This window comes from Phascolarctos cinereus, unplaced genomic scaffold (genome assembly GCF_003287225.1).
Source record: "Phascolarctos cinereus isolate Bilbo 61053 unplaced genomic scaffold, phaCin_HiC Scaffold_726;HRSCAF=1367, whole genome shotgun sequence".
NCBI classification, from domain to species: Eukaryota; Metazoa; Chordata; class Mammalia; order Diprotodontia; family Phascolarctidae; genus Phascolarctos; species Phascolarctos cinereus.
The window spans coordinates 386,792,101-386,813,925 of NW_027556098.1; the positions used below are offsets into that span (position 1 = coordinate 386,792,101).

Consider the following 21,825-nt stretch of genomic DNA (forward strand, 5'->3'; position numbering starts at 1 on the left):
TATAACATAGATGCCAAGACCACCTTAGCTTGTTTGCAGTGATCAGGTCCTAGGGTGTAAGCTTTTCATTTCATAAATGCCATCTTCTCTAATAAATCTAAGTGATGCTAAGGAGATTAGCCCATTACCCAGGACTGGTATAAATGAGAAAATGATGGGTTGGATCTCACGCTTGAGGAGTTTTAGGCAGTGACACAGGATGAGGCTGGTTAGGGATGGCAGTCAGCCAATCAGATCGCAACCGGAACTCTTATTGTTCAGGTTATAACTGGTGCTATCCAATATTGAGCCCTGAGAGTGTATAAAGAGTGATTTTCACTGAAAAGAGGAAGGAAGGTATCCTTGATAGTCATGGCCTATAGGTCTGGATTTATTCAGTACTTTCAGGGATGGTTCTCAGGGAGGAAGAGTTGAATTTCAAAACAGAAAATCTCTGAGTCGGAAGAAAGGTCATCAGAGGCTGGAAGATGCCATCAACTCCAACCTATATCTGAAAAAAAGATTTCCTCTGTGACATTAACTGATGAGTGGCTATCCATTCTTTTCTTGGAGACCTCCAGTGAGAGGGAGCATCACTACCTCCTGAGTCAGTCCATTCTACTTTTGATGCTATTCACAGATAATTGAGAGCTGAGACCTATGTGTTGTGTGGCCTGCACAATGGTGAAGGCCATTTGTACTAAAGTTTTTCCTAAAATTCTGTAAGTCACTCCAAAGAGACAAGTTAAAGCTAGGGCCAAAGGGTCCTCTCTGATTCAGTCTGAGAGTTTCTCATTGCATCTCCTATCTTCCATTCACGGATGGAATTCCTGCTGACATGAACACAAGTTTCATGTTTGGGCCAGTAACAAAATTCTTGATGGGGATCCCAGTCTGAAGATGAGGGGATTTCAGGTTAGAGAAAAAAGAAACCTATGTGCCTAAAGGACCAGTAGATAAGTTGAAAACTAAAATGAGTTTCCTACTTTTTCATAGTGGTGAGAACGCTGAAATTCAATAGAGGCAGAAGACTCGGATTGAAGTCTCAGCTCTCCTTAATACCTGTGTCACTTGGGGCCAGTCAGGGAAGTTAAGTGACTCAAGATCATGAGGTAATGGATCTAGATTAGAAGGTACCTCAGAGACCAAGTCCAACCACTTCATTTTACAGATGAAGAAACTGAGGCCTACAGAGGCAAAATAACTTAGGAACCTGCTGTCCTAAATCTAGAGTTGAAAGAGATCTCAGAGGGCGTCTACTGCAATCCCATCCTTTTACAAATGAGGAAACTGAGGCCCAAAGAGGTAATTTGCCCAAGACCACACAGGGAGTGAATGTCAGAGGTGGGATTGGAACTGAGGTTTTCTGGGGTTCCTTGGAGTGCCACAATCCAAAGGGCTGAGATAAGCAGAGTAGGGATCCAGGTGTGGAGGTCAGTCCCAAATCAGGAGGTAAGAGACAGCAGGTGTTAGAGAACTTAGCTGCTGGAATCAAGCTGTCTCCCCCAAGTTTCAGTATTTCAGTATGTTACCCCCTTCTCTTGACCCTCACGATGATGGGTGGGCAAAGTCCCAAGTCATGCTCCATTATATCTGCTTCTGACTCAGTGCAAGTGTGGGCTCAGATCTCACCAAACTTCTCTAGAGACAGAGGCTACACAGATAATGATGTATGTACACACACAACACACACATACACACACACACACACACACATATACACACATACACATATATATATATATATATGCCTCATGGTATGCAACCCCAAACCTCACTCAACAAATGTCACAAATGTTGGCTTTGAGTGTATATAGTGTCCCTGTGACCCAAATCACTAAAGGGTGAGAGCCAAATGCACTCCACAGATGCCTACACCATTCACAAAAATCCTAAACTACAAAAAAAGAAGAAAATGAAGGTGATTCTTCCTGTCCACAAGGACTTCCCTCATTCTTAAAAGGGGGCAGGGTTCCTTTAAATAAGGAGCCCTTCCCCCTTTACAATCAAACATTTCTCCAAAGACTACAAAAAAAGAAGAAAATGAAGGTGATTCTTCCTGTCCACAAGGACTTCCCTCATTCTTAAAAGGGGGCAGGGTTCCTTTAAATAAGGAGCCCTTCCCCCTTTACAATCAAACATTTCTCCAAAGACTTCAGTTTCCTCATCTGTAAAATGAGGGGGGGCAGAACTCTGCCTTCTCTCAGATCCCCTCTAGCTGTAAGATGTTTTTCACTAGATAGAGAGACAGCAAAGACTAAGAAGCTCGGAGTTGTTTTTTTCTTTTTTCTATCTCCATGACATTTCTCTGATTCAGCCCATTCTCTCTGTTCACACGGCCACTGCCCTAATTCAGACCCCCCCCAGCGGGTCCATTGCAATGGCTCTGCCTCTCTTTCTCTAGTTTCTCTCTGTCTCCAATCCACCCTCCTTACCGCCATTAATGTCATCTTTCCAAGCTACAGGCCTGACCATATCATGGCCCATCTCAAATTTTGCTAGAGCACTTTGTTTGGATTCCTTCCTTGTTCCTCCATTTGGTACGTAAAGCTCCTCCCCACTTGACCCCTTCCTCTCTGGTTTTCTCACACTTTCCTTTCTGCCCTCTGGGATCTAGGACTGCTGGGGCCTACCTGCAGTTTCTCAAACATGACATGTCACTGACACTTCATCTGCCCTGGCCGTGCCTTTGCACAGGCTGTATCCCACGCCTGGAAAGCTTGGATGCCTCAGCAACACCTTTTAGCTTTTCTGACCTCCTTCAAGACTCAGATCAATCCCACCTTCTGCAGAAAGCCTTCCTCTCTGAGACTGCTTTCCGTCTGCTCTTCATATACTTTGCATGGACTTAATTACATGTTGTCTTTCCCGTTAGAATATAAGCTCCTCGAGGGCAAGAACATTTTTTTGCTTCCTTGTATGCATGGTGCTTAGCACAGTGCCTAGACATATCATAAATACTTCATAAATTCTTGTTGACTGACCAGACGCTCTGCTTGGGGTCTCAGTGCTTACTCAGCACAGTGCCTAGTACAGAGCTGCTGCTGTTTAGTCCAACTCTTCATGTCCCCTTTCAGGGTTTTCTTGGCAACGATGCTGGAGTGGTTTGCCATTTCCTTTTCCAGCTTATTTTACAGATGAGGAAACTGAGGCAAACAGGATGAAGTGACTTGCCCAGGGTCATACAGCTAATAAATGTCTGAGGCTAGATTTAAACTCAGGTCTTCCTGACTCTAGACCTAGCACTCTATCCATTGTGCCACCTAACTGCCTCACTAGCACATAGTAGGCACTTCAGAAATACTAGTTGACTGACTGACACTTGTTTGGGTCCATCATATCATCCTTATCAGATTATAAATTCCATGAGAGCAGGGTCTGTGCTATGTTTCCTCTTTTACTCCCCAGCACTTAACACACTACTTTGCATACAGTAGGTTTTTAACACATTTGTTAAGCTGAATTGAAAATATTGATGTTAGAAAATCCTGCCTCCTGAAGATAAATCAGAATTGAAGACCAAGTCCAGCAATGCAGTGAAGAAAAAAGATACTGAGCTTGGAGGCAGAGGACATGCTAAAAAAATCCCAGCTCTACCACTTGCTATTGGTGTGAACTTGGACAAGTCACCATCTCTCTGGGCCTCAGTTTCCTTATCTGTAAAATAAGGAGTTTGGATTAGATGACCTCAAAGTCTCTTTCAGCTCCAGCTCCACAATGCTATTATCTCCTCTGTGTGAATGAAATATCAGATTCCACAAAATCTCATAGAAAGCCACACAAATGCTCAATTCGGAGGATAGGATGCTGGGTGACAACTATAGTTTATAAGCTGATCATCTTGCAATGGATTTCTCTTATATTTTAGCTTTTAGGGGAGTATTTATCTCTAGGGGAGGAGGGAAGATACAATGTGACCTCCAGTATATACCAATCTATGGAATGATCAGCTGCATTATAACAAGGTTCAACTGTATGTGTGGATGCTAACAATCCAAGTTGTGAAGCAGCTGACCACTGAATCATTATCCTTTCTCCACAGGGGTTCCATTAAGACTTAAACGTGGATCCCTTCTCCAGCAGGCTGCCGTGTACAATGTCAAATTACCCACAGAGCAATCAGAGTGGGAGAACGTGCCCTCAGGCAAAACGTAGGCAGCCACGTTATACAAAATGGCAGCCCCATCCCCACTCATTTCTGGAAACTTCCAAACTGAAACATGGCTTAAGGGGTCTCTGTGCTTGGGCTGTTGCATGCCTTGAGAGGAATCTGATATGTGATTTAGCCGATTCACATGCTAATGAAGATAACAAGGATCTATGTAATCACAGGTCAGCAGTGAGAGGTCAATTCGGAGAGGCAGCCTGGCAGAAAAGAGAGAGAACCATTCCCAAAGACAGAAAGACCTGAGTCCATCCCCTGCCTGGCTGAGTGGCCCTGGACGAGTGATTTTTCTACTCTTGACTAATGGTGTTCCATTCTTTTAATTTCTCACTGACAGTGAAGTATGTTTAAAAAAAAATTGAGCCCATCACTAGAGTTTGGGCATTCTTATAATATCCCCTGTGGCAGCTCTCAAAGATCTCCCATCAGTGCTCTAAGACTACAAATTACAGAGGAGTTCCTGATCTGCTTTGTGGAAAGAGTTTCTGCTGGTTAATTCCCTATGCTGGTGAAATCATGGGTCCAGTATAATAATAATAACAACAACAATAATGATAATAAGAACTGGCATTTACATAGTGCTTTAAAGTTTCCAAAGCATTTTCCATGTTAACTTACTTGATCCTCACAACAACCCCATCAAATAGGTTCTATCATTATTCCTACTTTAGAGATGAAAAAACTGAGGCCAAAAGAAGGTATGTATCTGGATCACACAGTGAGTGTTTGAATCTGGATTTGAACTCGAGTCTTTCCAATTCCACTTCCCAAGCTCTACCCACTGAGCCATAACTCCACAGGTCAGCCACTCCCATGCTTTACAGGGGATATTGTAAAAATGCCCAAACTCTAGTGATGGGCTCAATTAAAAAAAAAAACATACCTCACTGTCAATCAGAAATGAAGAAAACAGAACCCCAATAGTCAAGAGCAGAAAAATCACATAGTAGATATTACCATTTTTCAGACTGTCATATCTGGACTTAGAAAATAAGTTATGTTCTATTGGGTGGTTAAAAAGAAAAGAGTCCAAATTAGTCTAGGGCAGAAAATTGCATCATTTGCTACAGCTGATGGGGAGTACTTTTCCTAGTTAGAATGACAGAATGAAGGAGAATGTATCATAAATCCATGGTTTGGGTCTCACCTCCAGCCTCTGACACTTACTGTGTGACCAGAAACAAGTCAATTTCTGGATCTCAATACTTCCCCTATATTTCCAAGTGGTACTACCATGCATTCCAACCCCACTCTTTCTAGTTCATGTGTCATTTCTCCTTATTAGATTGTAAGTTCCCTGAGGTCAGGGGCTGTCTCATTTGCTTGTATTTATATGCCTAGCCCATATCACAGTGCCTAGCATATCACAAATGCTTAATAAATGCTTTATAATTCATAAAGGCAAGGGCCATGCCTTGTTTATCCTTTTATTTCCTCCAGAGCCTAACATACAGTAGGTGCTTAATAGGAACAGAGATCTAAAGCTGGAAATGACCCCAGAAACCATTTAGTTCAAACCCTTCCCATTCTGTAGCCACGGTAGCAGCTAGGTTATAGGGAATACAGTGCTGGATTTGGAATCAGAAAGACCTGAGTTTAACTCTGGGTAAATCCTTTAATCTCTCCCAGCCTCAGGCTTCCCATCTGTAAAATGGGAAAAATAACAGCACTTCCCATGGCAGCTGTGAGGATTAAATGAGAAAATATGTATGCTACATGCTTTGGAAATCTCCAGGCACTAGCAAATACATGCTGGAGTATATCATACTCCTAAGACTGGCATAATGCAATCAAAAAAAAAAAATCTAACGTGCAAATTGTTGGTTTGTTTTAGTCAAGGCTAAAGAAACAGCCAACAGACCTCGAGTCTGGGAAGGAGAAATGACCAACTTGTAGTAGAGAATCATGGAATTTGAGTAGGAAGGAAGCCAAGCAGTGAGCTGGACCAATTAATTCCACCATGTGAATGAATTTCACATCCAAGCAAGTCATAACTCCATGTCAACTTGAAGACCTCCAGGGCTGGGGAGTTCACTATCTCCTGAGTCAACCAATTCCATTTTCAGCAGCTCTCATTGTATGGAGGCTTTTCCTGACACTGTTTGAGCTGAAAGGAATATCAGAATATAGAATGTCAAGAGCTCAAAAGGATCTTGGAATATGCAATGGCAGAGCTAGGAGGGCTATTAGGATGTGGAATATTAAACAAAGAAAGGACATTGGAAAAAGGATGTGAGAGCTGGGAGGGGCCTTAGAACACAGGATGCCAGAGCTGGGAGGGCCCTTAGAACACAGAATGTAAAACGGGGGGGGAGGTGTTGGGGGAAGCTCAGAAAATATGATCACTGGATGAGAAATTGGAACAGAATTTCTAGTTGGAAGAAACAGTGGAAACCATGTAATTCAACTTTTCCATTTTACAGATGAAGAGAGCAAAGGTGAAGTAAACGGCTTAATTCTATACAGATAAGAAATGACTAAAAGCCAGAACTCAAGCACAGCTCCTTCTGCTCCTTGGAGCCATCTCCATATCGTGCAAACCTCAATCTCTCCTTCTTTGTTGCCTTCACAAAAGGGGGTGAGCATTCCTCAAGTCATAGGTATAAGCAGAATCAGATATAAGGGGAGGGAACAAACCCTGGGGCCAAAGAGCCTGATGCAGGATGGGAATGAAGGGTAGTGTACAGTCCTGTCCTTTTTGACTGTGACCAAGAAGAGCAGTGGGCCAGCCTTCCCCAATCTGCTCAGATGGCAGTGTGCCTAACAAGGGGTGTGTGTTATTTCCACTTCTCTGCTTGCTCTCCATCATCCCAGTAAGCATGGCCAAGACAAATGACCAATAGATGCTTTTCCTTTTGGAGAACCATTAGTCATTAGGACCATGGAAACCCAACACAGGAATCAGACCCCACCTGATGTGTTTATGGGATGTCTTAAAATGTGTCAATAGTGGTATTCAAAAACCACACCAACAGGTAAGTTTAGAATCTTCATTTCAGACCTCACTTCTATTCAAAGTCCTTTGGAAAAAATGCTGGCATCTAACCTGGATTTAAATCCCATCTCTGATGCTTACTATCTAAGTGACCTTGGACAAGTCACTTAATCGAAAAGGACCTCATGTTTTTCAGCTATAAAATGAAGAAGTTGTGCTGGATTCTTTGAAGTTCCCTCCAAGTCTAAATCTATGATTTTCTGATTTCTATGACTTACTAGCTCTGGGACTAGTCACATAATCTCTCCGAGTTTCAGTTTCCTCACTTGTAAAATGAATCAGTTTTAATAAATGCCTTCTACAGACATCTCTAGCTCTATAAACATAACCCTATAAAGCAAATAACCCAGTCTTTCTTTACTTGGCATTGCCTTGGAACCCTTACCCAGAGTCTTTAGGTACGTAATAAATACTTGTTGGATGAGAGAGTGAGGGAAGAGAAAAACCAGAAATCTACCAAAGTAGAAATCTTTGCCTTCTATGCTTAGGAAAACTATTTGCAGCAACTCCATGGTGGGAAGAGAGCCAGGAGTGGACAGCTCCTTCACAGTGGAAGATGGCTCAACTTCTCAACTACCCTCTTCCTTTCCTGCTATCCTTGCCAAGTGTGCTCTCTCCTGCCCTCAAGTTCTGAAGAAGCTCTGGCCAAAGGCAGAAAGGAGCAGATGGGACAGAGGATAGTGGAGATGGGAGGGACTGTCCCACTGAGTCATACAAGAACAGGCTCTATGCAAGCTCTGGTCACCTGAGTGCTAAGGGGACATTGACCATTACAGAAGTCCAAAAAAAAGGGTTTGGAATAGCCAAATCAACCAAGACAGCAGCCAGCACAAGGAATGAATTGAATGTTTAAGACGTACTACTTCCACTTAGATGACCACAAGGTGGCTTTACTGCTGGACTTGGAAATAGGAAAAGCTAGGTGTGAATCCTGTTTCAGACACTCACTACCTTTGTGATCCTCAGCAAATCGTTTAATCTCTGAACATCAGTTACCTTCCTGCAAAATGGGGGTAATGCTAGCACCTACCTCATAGGGTTGGTCTGAAGGTCAAATGAAATAATGAATTGCTGTTTGTCCTTCATTCTGGAAGAGGACCATGACATCAGGAAGGTGATGCCATGACATGCAAGTGAATTGGATTTAAGTGAGGGAGGGCTGTGATGCATTGAAGTACTTTGCAAACTTTAAGTCCATCTATGTGTAAGCTAATGATAATATTAATAACAATAAGTCATTGACTCCTATTGAATTTAAGACAAAATAGCAAGTTTATTGAGATTTATCCAATAGTAATGGGTGACAAGGGGGAATAAGACGTAACTGAACTTTATCCAATGTGCCTAAGAGTAGACTGAGGACTTCCCTTTCACTGGCTTTCTCTTGGTGTCCAGGCATCTCAGATGACTCTTGTCCAAATGCCTTTTTGAGGGTTACAAGGGATGTAGTGACTTTTACTCATTCTGAGTCACCAGCTCCAATCTACTGCTAGATAGTAGAGCACAGGGCAGGCCTTCTATTGGCTTTGGTAAAACTGTCTTTTACTAAATGTTGCTAACTATCCCTTCTTGTCTACATTTTACAGTGATAAGGCACATGCCTCTTTCTGCTGGCTGTCCCCCTACCCTAATTCCATCCCCCCCAATCACGTATTACTTGCCTCTTCTCTAAATCCCAAACAGTATGGACTAATTTACATCTAGAGGATCATTTAAAAATTCATTCTCCAATTTCAGCAGGTCCAACAAGGCCAATTATTGCCTGATGTGTGGCAGTGGGAGTCAGAAGCCAAAGCCCATGGTTGTCTCTTCCCATTCCCTGAAGAGTGATTACAAGAGCTAAGGAACAAAGGTTGATGTCACATGTCCCAAGAATGTTCACTTGGAAGACTGGGAAATCTCTGTCTGGCAACAGTGAGATAAAATATGCAGGGTGCATGGCTGTGTCCACCTACTTGACCTTCTGGACCCATTGGGCCTTATGCTGAGTCGGTAGAGCCCACTGAGAAGTGTCTCACCTGCAGAGGCCATCTGCTACATTCTTGCTGATGGCCAAAGAGTCACACATTACAGCCAGTGAGATTCACCAGAGCATGGTATTGCTGTCTGCCAAAGGATAGAAGTAGAAACAAATGGGAAAGGGTCAACAGCATGGAGTGGGCTAGAGGGTCTGCCCTAGTGGTAAGAAGACCTGGGTTGATTCTTGCCTCTGATATATAATGGCTATGTGACTCTGGGCAAGTCACTTAACCTCTCAAGCTCCCAGGCCACTCTCTAAGACTAGGAGGTACAGAAGAGTTGCCAATTTGCATTCAGGGAGAATATTTCAATACCCAGTTTAGCACCCAGATGAAATCCCAGTTCTAAAAAGAAAAAAAAAAGGAAGGAAGCAAACACCTAAAGAAAAAAGAAAGAAAAAAAAGCAAGAAAGCAAAAAAGTAATCAAGAAAGCAATAAAGGGGGGAAGGAAGGAAGGAAAGAAAGGCAGAAGGAAGTAAGGAAAGACAGGAAGAGAAAAATCAAGAATTCCTAGAAGACATACGAGGATACTGTTAATTTGAGAATACAGGATTTTTGTATCCATCACCCACTCAGTAAGTTGCTTGATCTGTCTGGGCCTCAGTTTCTTAATTTGTCAAATAAGGAGCATTGAAATAGCTGACTTTTCAGGTCCCTTCTAGCTCTAAACTTCTGATCCTATGATTTGACCAGAAAGGCAGAGACTTACACTGACCCAGAGGGGTCTGGCTAAGATAGAAAGTATGATGCTTTTGAAAGATGAAGTCAGCACCAACTCTGACCTACCTGCCCGCAGGAAGAACTCTTCCAGCACAACTGGAACACAATGGAATGGTAACAATATAAAGAATTTCAGCTGGGCTGTATCACCGAGATGCAAAAGTGTCTGTGGATTTAGGGAAAACACCAACAGTCCTGAAGGGTGCTAATGAGATCTGCCTTCAGAGTCAGAGGATGGGGGTTCAAGCCCAGAGTTGCTTAGTGACCTTGGACAGGTCACTTAAACTCCTCCCTGGGCCTCAGCTTTTTCATTTACAAAATGCAAGATGGCACCTCCTAGCTCTGGCTCTATGCTCTCCAAGCCAAAGACAGGACTATGTTCATGATTAGTGAACTAGTTTAGAATTCAGCTGACCAATTGATGCAGATTATCTAATGATATAATTATGACAGTTCCCATTTATAACACTCTTCGAGGTCTGCAAAGCACTTTATTATCACACTTAATGATTATGAGGCAGGGGGCTATTATTGCCTCAATTTTACAGATGAGAAAAAAGGTTTAGAGAGGTTAAGTGACATGCCCAGGATCATGGAGTTAGGTTTCTGAGGAAAGAGCCAAAGTCAGTCTGTCCTGTCTCTAAGTTCAGAATTCTAGCCAATGTTCCATGCCGCTTCTGGAAGGAGACTTCCAGATCTCCACGAAGCAACTAAAAAATAAGATTAATCTGAACTTAAGACAATCAAGGACTGTCATTTCCACTAAGGAATCAGAATCTCAGACTCAATCACTTAGCATTTATTAAATGTCAGCTATGTGCTAGGTGAAAGCAAGAAAGTCCTTGCCTTCAGAAAACTTACATTCTATTACTGTGCTTAGTACAATGCCTGGCACATAGTAGGTCCTTACTTTGGCCATTAGGTTGGCATAGTGAATAGAGAGACCTCGAGTCAGGAAGACAGGAGCTCAAATGTGGCCTCAGACACTTATTAGCTGTGTGACTTTGGGCAAGTCACTTAATCCTGTTTGCCTCAGTTTCCTCGACTGTAAATTGGGATAACAATAGCACCTAGAGTTTTGGGGATCAAATGAGATAATATTTGTAAGGTGTTTATCACAGTTCCCGGCACATTGTAGGTGCTATATAAATGCTAGCTATTATTAGTAGTTGCAGTAGTATTACTAACAATAACACTACTAAATGCTTTTTTGGAATTTCTCTGACAAGGGTTTCATATCCAAGATATATAGGGAACTGAATAAAAATTCTAATAATTAGTGCCATTTCCTATGCTTAAATGACAAGAAGAGGCAGTGTTTAGAGAAAGAAATCCAAGCTATCAATATCCATTCTTTTAAAAATATTCTCCAAATCAGTATTAATTAGAGAAATGCATTAAAGCAGTTTTGAGGTTCCACCTCACACTCATCAGATTGGAAAAGTTGACAAAAATGGAAAATGACAAGGGGGCTGTGGTAAAAAAACAGATACATTAAGGCATTGCTGATAGAGCTGTGAACTGGTACAGTCAGTCTGGAAAGCAATTTGGAACTATTACATTTATAATGTGTATATCCCTTGACCTAGAGAGACCAGTACTAGGTCTGTACTCCAAAGAGATCAAAGAAAGAGGAAAAGGACCCGTATGTAAAAAAAGATCTTTATAGCAGCTCTTTTTTGTGGTGACAGAGAACTGGAAACTGAGGGAGTGACTATTCATTGGTGACTGGCTGAACAAGGTGTGGTTTATGAATGTGATAAAATTCTATGGTGCTGTAAGAAATGATAAAGGGGATGGTTTCAGAGAAATCTGGGAAGACCTGTATGAACTGATACAGAGTGATGTGAGCAGAACCAGGTGAACAATTTATATAATAACAACATCATAAGGACAAATAACTTTGAAAGATTTCTTTTACGAACTCTAATCAATGCAGTGACTAACCAGAATTCCAAAAGACTATTGATGAAACATGCTACCCACCACCTAACAGAGACCTGATGGACTAACAGTGGAAAACAAAACATTTTTTGGCCATGGTCAATGTGAGAAATTGATTTGCTTCATCATGCACATATGTTATGAAGGTCTAGGGTTTTCTTTTTAACGTGGTTTGTGGGAGAGGTGGGTGGGAGAAAAGGTAGAATTTTGTTTATAGAAAAACATTCAATTTTCTTTAAAGCAGAGTAGAAAAAGGAAAAGAAATTAATACTTTTTGATTGACAGAATGGTAAGAATCTAAGAAGTAATCTAAGCCATCTCTTAACCAGTTCCATGAATCTTATCTATTGTATCTGTGACAAGTGGTCAGACAATTTCTATTTGAAGACTTCCAGTGATGGGAACTCATCTTTTCTGGAAGCATCTCATTTCAATTTTGGACAGGTCTAAGTGGAGGGAGAGAGAAGAGAAAGAGAATATTTCTATTATTTTTCATCCATACATCATAGCTCTGACCTCCTGGGCCAAGTAAGAATTTCCCCATCTCTGTTCCACAATCCTCCAGACTCTTGAAGACACTGATCTTGTTTCTACCTCTATGCTTCCTTGCCCCCCTCCTCCCGCCCCAGTCTTCTTTTCTCCAAGTTAAGTATTGCTAGGTCCTTCAGGACATTCTTGTATGACCTAGGTTTGATTCATGTCATCATCCTGGACACCTCTCTGAATGAGCTCCAGCTTTTCAATGAGTGGTAGGTATAATGGATGGGATGCTGGAATTAAGAGTCAGGAAAACCTGGGTTTGAATCTTGCCTGAAATACTTCAAGTACCAAAAAGGGCAAATCACTTAACTTCTCTCATCAATAATACCAGTGGACTTGCTTCAATGACTTTTAAGGTTTCTTCTTGTTCAAAATCTTATGATTATTCCCAAAATGATGTACCTAGAACCAATCACAACCAAAATCACCTTAAATTGTCTGTAAGAAATCCACTCTAGGGAAAAAAATGAAACATGAAGGCCCAAATTCTCACGAACAATGGTGGGATGAATTAGGATGAGGTTCCCAAAAGACAAGAACTAACATTACCAAGTTCTGGCTTCTTAGAGTTTCAGCCAACACATTACAAACCTATTCACTCCATAGGTCATTATACTTAGCTGACAGTCCTGGGACAGTAATGCCTAGTGGCAGCTACCAGTGAGGGTTACTTTGCTACAGCTTAAAATCCAAGGTGCCTGGGGCATTGAGAGAGTACATAACTTTGCCCATGCTCACATGGCCAGAATGAATCCGCAGCAACACTTGAACCCACAGCCAGCTCTCTATTCACTAGGCTAGGTTGTTTCTACAACCTTTAAGCTAAGCAGTGAAGCTAGCCCCGCTTCCATTCTGTATATCTTTGCCTGAGTATAAAAATAATTATTTCCTTAAATATGCACACACACACACAAATTCATATACACAAACTATAAGCAGCAAGCTTATTTCCTACTGGGCAAAAGCATCTTATGTCATATATAGCTAACACCTGTTTGAGCTGGTTATAATGCAGCTTAATTGCTTCGTTATATATGTAGCAAAGAAACCTATTGGATTTAATATTAGGTATTCATCAGACACAAGCTTTTCAGAGAAACAAATTGCTCCCTGCACCATCCCCCTGCCCTCCCAAACCTGCAAGCATCATAAGCACATTTTCCTAGAGATGCTACTTGGAGGCCGATGGCTCGGAGATATCCTTTTAAACAAATCAGCTCCCTGGCTCCAAACAAGATGTTCTTGTGCAAATGCTGGACCCTGTCCTCTTTGAACCTTCTGCTGTCTACCTGTCAAGTGTGTTTATGACCCCGCCAAACCCCTGCTGCTGTTCAGGGGGATCAGCAGAATGTAACACCTCTCGCTGGTGATGCCCTCTGCAGTGGGTGCCTGTGTCCTCATTAGGGATTACTCAACTCACTGAGAGAAGAGAGAAAACAGCAAGATGGGCTGCCTGCCATGCGCTCTTTCAACACAGATTCCAAGAGAAGATGTTGCAAAGTGACTAACCCCCCGATTTGTAACAGTTCGCTTTGGAGACTCTGTTACATAGCAACCACACAAGGCTCACGGAGAGGACCAGCAGAGTTCATATTTTGTTTAAATGACAAGAGTACATTCATCCACCCTGAGAACCCAAGCTCTAGAGTCAAAGGTTTCCCAAAAGCTTCCTGCTGGATTGTCAGCTGGATAAAGCATTTGATGATGGATCGGTTAATATTCTTAATTAATTAAAAGCTCCTCTTTTCCACCTCCCCACCCCCCACCATGGCCAGATTGCAACCTTGTTATGGGGTGGGGGGAGAGCAAATTCTTCAATATCTGTTCGTGATAATATTAGGGAAAAAAGGAACAGTTGATAAATCAACATGCATTTAGTAAATGCTTCTATGTGCCAAGCACTTGGATATACTCCTAATACCTGTTAGGTTTTTTTTTTTAATTAAAGGCATGTGCTAACAATTTTCATAGAAGTTTATATCATTCAGTTTTTAAAGTCACAATTTGAGGAGTAACAACAGCACAGAATATCAACAAATGGGAATTATCTTAAATCATGGGCTTAATGACCCTAATGAGCACATTCAAAATTAAAACCATCCGAATATAATGGAGGAGGCTAACTTGGAACAGCAAGCTAGCTTAAAAGGCTGGGAGCTATTCTAGCCTTAGGTGATCAAGAAACAGTAAGCCTCTTAAATGAATCTGCTAGGGTTCCACATCTCCTTGTGCTCTGAAAAGGTAAAGCCCAGCGAAGAGAAAAGCCAGCCTTCATTTACAGAAGGTTTCTTCCACTCTAATAAGGCAGAAACATCCGATTTAAGAAGCACTCCTATAAATAACATCTGCCTGCCACAGAGCCCCCTTCCTTTTCTAAAAATCACACATGGGTGAAAATTCACATCAATTTAAAGGGAGATGAGCTGACAACTCTTTCTAAATTGAGTTCAAACAAGGAGGCTCTTAAGAACATTTACCTGGAGTGTTTCAGGCTTTAGTGTCTCCCATTTGAAGATTTTAGGACCATCGGGGCAGCCAAGAGGCATTTGCACTACTACAGCTGATGCATTTAGGTGAGGGTGAGGGGAGGCCAAGAAACTGAGCCACCTGACTGCATCCGGTGGCAATGTGACCTGTTCTAGAGTGAGAATTCAGCCCTCATCTAGTTACTCCCAATTGAAAATTAATCCTATACATCACTACATACATTTATTTCAACCTGCTTTACAAGCAACCAGCAGGCTAAACATTTCTGGGGGTTTTTTTGGGGGGGGTTTGTCGTCAAGAGTCAGATGGCTTAGACTTGCGAATTTGACTTGGAATCCTTAGCGCCATGTCAATTCTTAGTTTCGGTCACATTAGAAAAACCCTGGTCTATAAATACCAAGCAATACTTTACAATCTATCTCTCTGAGACTGGGTGACCCACTACATCTTCTAGCATATCATTTGTGACTTAACACACATACACTAAAGTAGCAAGGGATAAGTTACTTAAATCTGCCCAATTTCCACCTTGCAGCCCTTATGCCGAACCCTAGAAGACAGCTCATTTACCAGCCTTACATAATGCCCATTCAGTTGCAGCAGAAGTGAGCTGGTCCTCAGGAACCTCACACCACTCTTGGGGAGAGGGTGGGGGAGTAGGATATCTAGTTAGGGTTGGGAGCTAGATTTTATGGACCACAGCTAATCTTCAGGGTTCAAATTAAACTCACTGAAGCACCAAGCCCGTGCGGATGAACCCGAGTATTCTGTCAAATTCTTGGAAGAGGGGTGGGTGGGAATTGAAATAAACAAGAGGTCAGTTTCAGGGCTGACTGAGGACTGATTATATAGGACCCTCTCTTGGCCCTAGCATGCTATTCAAAAGGTACCAGGGAACAAACAATATCTTTTCCTTGCTTTGGATTTCAAGGGCTTAAGGGTTACAATTACATTTAATTTTATAGACATCAACTCCCGAGATTTTAAACACTTGGGTGATTCGCAGAAATCCTCAATGGCCTGGCGTGACTCACACTTTCTTGCTTCACAGAGATCAAACAATACATTTTAAGGAGAGTTCATCTACCATTAACCCTTGCAAGGGGGTTTCCCAGGTTGCTTGGGAGCCAATGTCAACACGGCCAGCTGTATGGGTTCTGCAAACTAAGGAAGTCACTTCTAGCTTAGGCTTCAGATTCCCTCTTGGCCAGGACCTAGCATACTTTATCATCGGGAGATATTATTCTCTGTCTTTTTTTGGAGGGGAGGGGGGAGGGTGTCTAGGAAGATCTCCTCCGGGGGGAAAACACGATCCTGGTAGGTTTTTGGATTTTTTTGGCTGGGGAATTTAAACTCCCTGCTGAGCAGGGCACGGCCACTGGCGCAGGCAGAGTCGCTCACTGGCTGCTGCTGCTGCGGAGGTGGCAGGGCTAGATTCACATGGCGAAGCATCAAGTCCAGGTGGAAAGAAGACAACGGACCCAGTTTTGGTGGAGGGAAGTGAGAAAGGCACCGTGATGCAATTGGCCCTTTCATCTCAGTCCGTGAACCTGACGCCAGACCTCATGGCCCCAGCTACCAGCCAAAGAGGAAACCAAGTAGCTTTCTGAAATTGGGGGGCGGGGAGCATCACTAGCTTTTCCTGGGGGGGGAGGGGGAAGGGAAGGGCACAGACAGTCGAGCAGCCTGAGATAAAAAGTTTTTCCCATTGATTGGGATTTTGCTTGCCACCCAAATCACACTTTCTGCCCCCAAGGAAGCCAGGGTCGGCTCCTCTGCTATCGGGCAATTCCAATTCTTGTCCACCGTGCCCAGGGCTCGGGGACACCAATCACAGTTCTGTGCACTTCTCTCTAAGGTGAGAACCCAAGATGGACCGGCTGCAAGGGTTAAGGGACACGGCGCCGAAGGATGCTCCCTAAGCCCCCGGCCCACGGTGGTGGGGAGGCTAAATCCAACAATGATTAACACCCTCTCTGGCTTTTGCCAGGTTGGGCTCCTGCTTACAGCCTATTCTGTGGGCAATAGGCAGTGAGACGGTCGGCAGCCGTGAATCCAGCCCACCCTTCGAGCCAAGCCTCCCCCTGGGAGGCGCGGGCGGACCCTTCCGCTGGATCAGCCGGGGGGCATTGCAGGGCGCGTGAATGGGCACGCACACGCAGAGATGGGGAGAGGGTCGTTCGGTCCCCTCTGGGGGTCGGGGGAGAATCTCTACCTTGCGCGTTGTGATGGTTGTTCTCCATGATCGAGGAGTCGCAGCTGCCGCCACCGCCGCCGCCGCCTCCACCACTGCTGCCGCCGCCGCCGCCGCCGCTCAGCTCGGCCAGTCTCCGGTTGGTGGCTGTCAGCTCGGCTCGCAGGTTAGTCACCTCCTGGCTGGCGGACTGGATCGCCCCATCGATCCGGAGAGCCAGCTGCTTATTGTCTTCCATCATGCTCAGGATTTTGGCCTGGGGAGGAGAGAAGTGACAAAGAGCAGCATGATGCCCGGGCTGCACGGGGGGCGCGGGGTGCGGGGCGCCCCGGCTCTACCTGTTGGCTCCCTCGCTCCCCACTGGCTGCCCCCTTCTCCCTCCGCGCTGAGCCGCCGCGGCCGCCACCGCCGGGCTCTCCAGCGCAGGAATGACAGGGGCTGCTGGAGCAGCAGCAGCCGGGGGAACAGGAGGAGGAGGAGGAGGAGGAGGAGGAGGAGGAGGAGGAGGAGGAGAAAGAGGAGAAAGGAGGAGCGGCGGCGGCGATAGCAGAGACCCAGGCGAGGGCTGCACGGAGAACGGGGACAAGCACACTTTAAATGGAGTCTACCATTTACCCCGAGCTCCGGAGGGGTGTGTGAGTGGAGGGGCGCCCTGCGCTCTCGACCTCGAGAGCTCGGTACCTGGGGACACACCCGCCTCGAGGCGGGGACAGCAGTCTCAGCCTTGGCCAGAGGCCCCCGGCCAGGAGGAGGCCGGAGGCAGCCTGGGGGAGCTCGAGAGTGCCTAGCCCTAAACCTGGGCACCTCCCCCCTCCTCCGGACTTGCGATTGTCCCCCTCCCCTCCCAAGCCCTCTCTCGGGGGGCAAATGAGTGCGGGGCACAGTCCCGAACCTCTGCCTCCTCCGCTGGTCTAGGGCGCGCTGAGCAGCTAAGGCTCTCTACTCTGGGAAACCGGAGACTAAGGGAGGAAGGTGGGGCGGAGCGGGCTGTGGAGTACCAGGCAAGAGAACTAGGAGGGGGCAAGTGGAGCCAGGGAGAAGGAGGGGGCACTGTGGGACTAGGAGAGACTAGATCAGATCTGAGAAGGGCTAGCGAGGGTAGGAATCCGCTCGCATCCCACCTTCCCGGAGACAATGCAAGCCCGGGTGGCTGGCTCCCTCCAACACATTTCCTAGCTGAGATAGGTAAGGAAGGAGAGTTCCCCGATGCGTCAGCTGGAGCTGAGGCTGGCGGAGAACCTGGTTATAGCAGAGGGTCAGACTCTTAAGTAGGGTTCCTTAGCTCACAGGATGGTCCTTGAATGGATAGTTAAGACTGTCCCATCTGGCTGCCAGGTCCTGGCAGAGTCCAGGACTTGTGGCCTCAGTTTACCCAGCTACTGTTCAAAAGAGTTTAAAATCCAAAAATACTCCCTGGACAACCTTCTTCCCCTCACCCTTCAAACACAGATTTTATTTTCACATGCATTCTGGATGCCAGACCTTGTTACCATAGCAAACCTTATACTTTGCAAATAGAACAATTAAAACCAGCCAAATTCATCCGGCCGCCAAGGAAACCCAATTTCCACCCAACCGTGTCTTAGGACCACTTTAAAAGACCCGTTTCTGCAATTAGACCTTTTCTTCTTTTAAAAACAAACAAACAAACAAATAACGGTACTTCTGACCTCCACTCACTTTTCTAATCCATTTCTCTGAGGACGAGGAAACTTCCACACTTGCCCTCCCTTGCTCCCAAATTTCCAGTGGCTCCCCATTGCCTAGTGATTTGCAGTTTTAAACTCTCTCAAGGTCTTTCACAGTCGGGTGTCATCCTATCTTTCCAAGCTGCTTCTCTGCTACACACTACGTCTTCTAGCCAAATTGGATTGTATCCAAGAACCTCCCCTTGTAATTTCCCACCTATGTACCTTTGTTTACGCTGCTCTTTTTGCTTGGAATACTCATCTCCAGCTGTTAAATTCCAACCATCCTTGAAAACCCAATGCAAATGTCACCTCCTCCAGGGAGCCTTCTCTACCAATTCATGTGATCATAGGACCATATATTAGACTTCAAATAACACTTTGTTTTTGCATCTCTCAAATGCGTTTACTAAATAACTCAAGGAATCCCCCTTTTCTAATGAAGACTACGACCTCTCTGGAATCTAGTAGCTAAACTTAGTTACTTAGCAGAGGTGGGGAACCTTCGGCCTCCAGGCCCCACGTGGCCCTGTAGGTCCTCAAGTACTGCCCTTTGACCAAATCGAAACTTCACAAAACGACTTCACTGAACACATTTTCTGCCCTTTGACTCTAACCCTAAGTGCATGCTTCCAACTCTAACCCCACCTATAGTTTGGATTCGGTCAAGGGCCATGAGTGGCCTCCAGGCTGCAGTTTCCCCAACCCTTGACAGTCTGAGAGAGGATAGATGATTGACAGTAAGGTTCAGAGGTGGAATTCGAACCCATGTTTTCCTATCTCCAAATCCAATTCTCCAAACATTATACCAAACAGTGCTTATACAAGGCATTTATTAATTGTTTTACATACTACCTCCTTATGCTTGTGTCTGATTGCTCTCCTAGATGGAAAACCCCAAGAAGAAAGGGACTACATCAGAGTCTAGCACAGTCTCCTCTAGCTGCCCACCCCCCCTTCCAAGCCACACACTTGATCAATGTTGGCTGGATTAAACATAAAATTGCTTCCTGGCCATCAAGAAAGCATCACGTTTTGATTTGTCTCCTCACTAGAAGTGAGGGTGTGAGACCATCAAAATCTACGTATTTTCAGGAAGACAGGGCTGACTTGGGAGGCATCTTTTAAAGTGACCATATAATTGGGATGTTGATGATAGCAACAGGTAACACAGGAGTTACTCTTTGCAAAGTCAGCTGGCCCATCTGGAGCCTAAATCACTAACCTTGACCTTTGGCTTTTTAGCATATTTTCAGACCAACTGAGCAGATTAATGAGGACTTTTAGAGTTGATATATGTTCGTGAAAAAACCACAGTTCAGTACCAGGAAGTCCTGGAACTAGAGGCATCAGACAAACTAAAAGTACTATAGTAGTGTTAAAAAAATAAAAAAAACCCATAAAACTTTCAGTGTCTTCACAACTCAGATGTTAGGAGAGCCCCTCTCTGTTTGGTTGGGGGGTTTTTTGCCTTTAAGGAAAAAGGCTGCTTTGTCTAGTGAAACTATATGTCAAGTCAACAAGCATTCATTAAGCCCTTTGCAAATCTAATGAGTTAACACCTGTAAAACATTTTCCAAATCTTAAAGAACCATATAAATGCTAGCTAGAATAATAATTATTATTACCATTAGATTACTATGTACCAGGCATTGTGCTAAATGCTGGGGATACAAAGAAAGGCAAAAAACAGTCCCTGTCTGTATTTATATAGTCAACAAGCAGACCAGGTGTTACTCATATTTCTCTACTGCCAGGTTGTTTCCATGAATAACATAACCAAACTTAAACTAGAGACTTCAGTGCAAACTGCCAGGAAGAAACAGGGTGTGTGGGGGTGGGGAGGGGAGGGAGGAAGCACATTTCTTGGGCTTTTTTTCATTTCACTTTCTGTCTCCTCTTTCCCCAATTGGGACAAAAAAAAAGTCATAAAGGCTTTGGAAAAAAAATCAGGAAAATCACTGGGCTGTCTTGCTGAACTTTTTTTTTCTGAGCAGCAAATCTTTCCTGTTCTGAAATGCCATCATAGCTGTTTTTCAGATCCCACTTCTGTGCCTTTACATAGGCTATGGCTCATGCCTGGAATGAACTCCCTCTTCACCTTGGCCTCTTAAAATCCCTAACTTTCTACAAGACTTAGTTCATATTCCATTTCCTATAGAAGCATTTCTTACTCCCTCTTGGACAAGGTGTGTGTGTGTGTGTGTGTGTGTGTGTGTGTGTGTGTGATAAGTTCCACTCTCTTTTCTTCTTGGAAAATTAGAGCAGTGTTTCAGTGTCTGCCTTTCCCCAGCCTTTCAGTGGTGGCCGGCCACACTTTTTCCATGCTCATCTAAAGTTTATCGGTAGCAGTTGAGCACTCAAACCCACCACTTCTGTTGGGACTGGAGAATTCAGTTCATGGGACTGTATATCTAGACATCTCTAGCTTCCTTTCAGATTCAGCTAAAGCCTTACCTCCTCTGTTCTTAGTACCTCCACCTTCTAGCACCATCCCCACTAAGGCTACCTTCTATATACTTTGTAGCTTTTATATCCCCCTGCATAGACATCTTGCTTTGCCATTAGAGCCTAAGCTTCTTGAGGGCTTTTGTTTTTGCTTTTGTCTTTGTGTGGTGATTGACTGATTGAAGGGATCTCAGAGGCCTTTTGCTTTCCAGTTCTCTCATTTTACAGAGAGGAAACTGAGACCCAGGTAACTTAATTGACTTGTCCAAGGTCACATATGTAGTAAGCTTCAGAAGTAGGATATGAGCCCAAGCTGTCAGACTCCAGAGATTTTTTCCCTCCTATTGTACCACACACGAATTGAACTCGTTGAGGGCAGCTAGGTGCCTTTCTCTTAGCCAGTTGTTTGACAACCTCAGCAGCATGAAGATGATAACACCTCATATTCTTATGTTTCTGTTCATCCTTCATTCTCAGAGAAGACCAATGACATCACTAGGGTGACATCTTGACTTGGAAGTGAATTGGATTTAAATGAGTCAGAGCAGGGAAAAGTCATTAGCCTTACTCTCTCTTCCAGAGTCACTGAAGTTCAGTGACAAGACAAAATTAAAGATGATTGGAAATGGGCCAGGATGCAATGGTT

The 21,825-nt window shown here is 44.1% G+C and overlaps 1 protein-coding gene across 1 annotated transcript in view; it reads right to left on the minus strand.

Moving 5' to 3' along the window:
- The window catches only part of KAZN (kazrin, periplakin interacting protein), a 586,537-nt gene extending 569,035 nt beyond the window's left edge, over positions 1-17,502 (minus strand). Inside the window, exon 1 of the mRNA XM_020973376.2 lies at positions 17,065-17,502. Coding sequence (XP_020829035.2) covers positions 17,065-17,284 — 220 coding nt within the window. The 5' untranslated portion in view covers positions 17,285-17,502. The remainder of the gene's footprint in view (positions 1-17,064) is intronic.
- Positions 17,503-21,825: the final 4,323 nt, after the last annotated feature.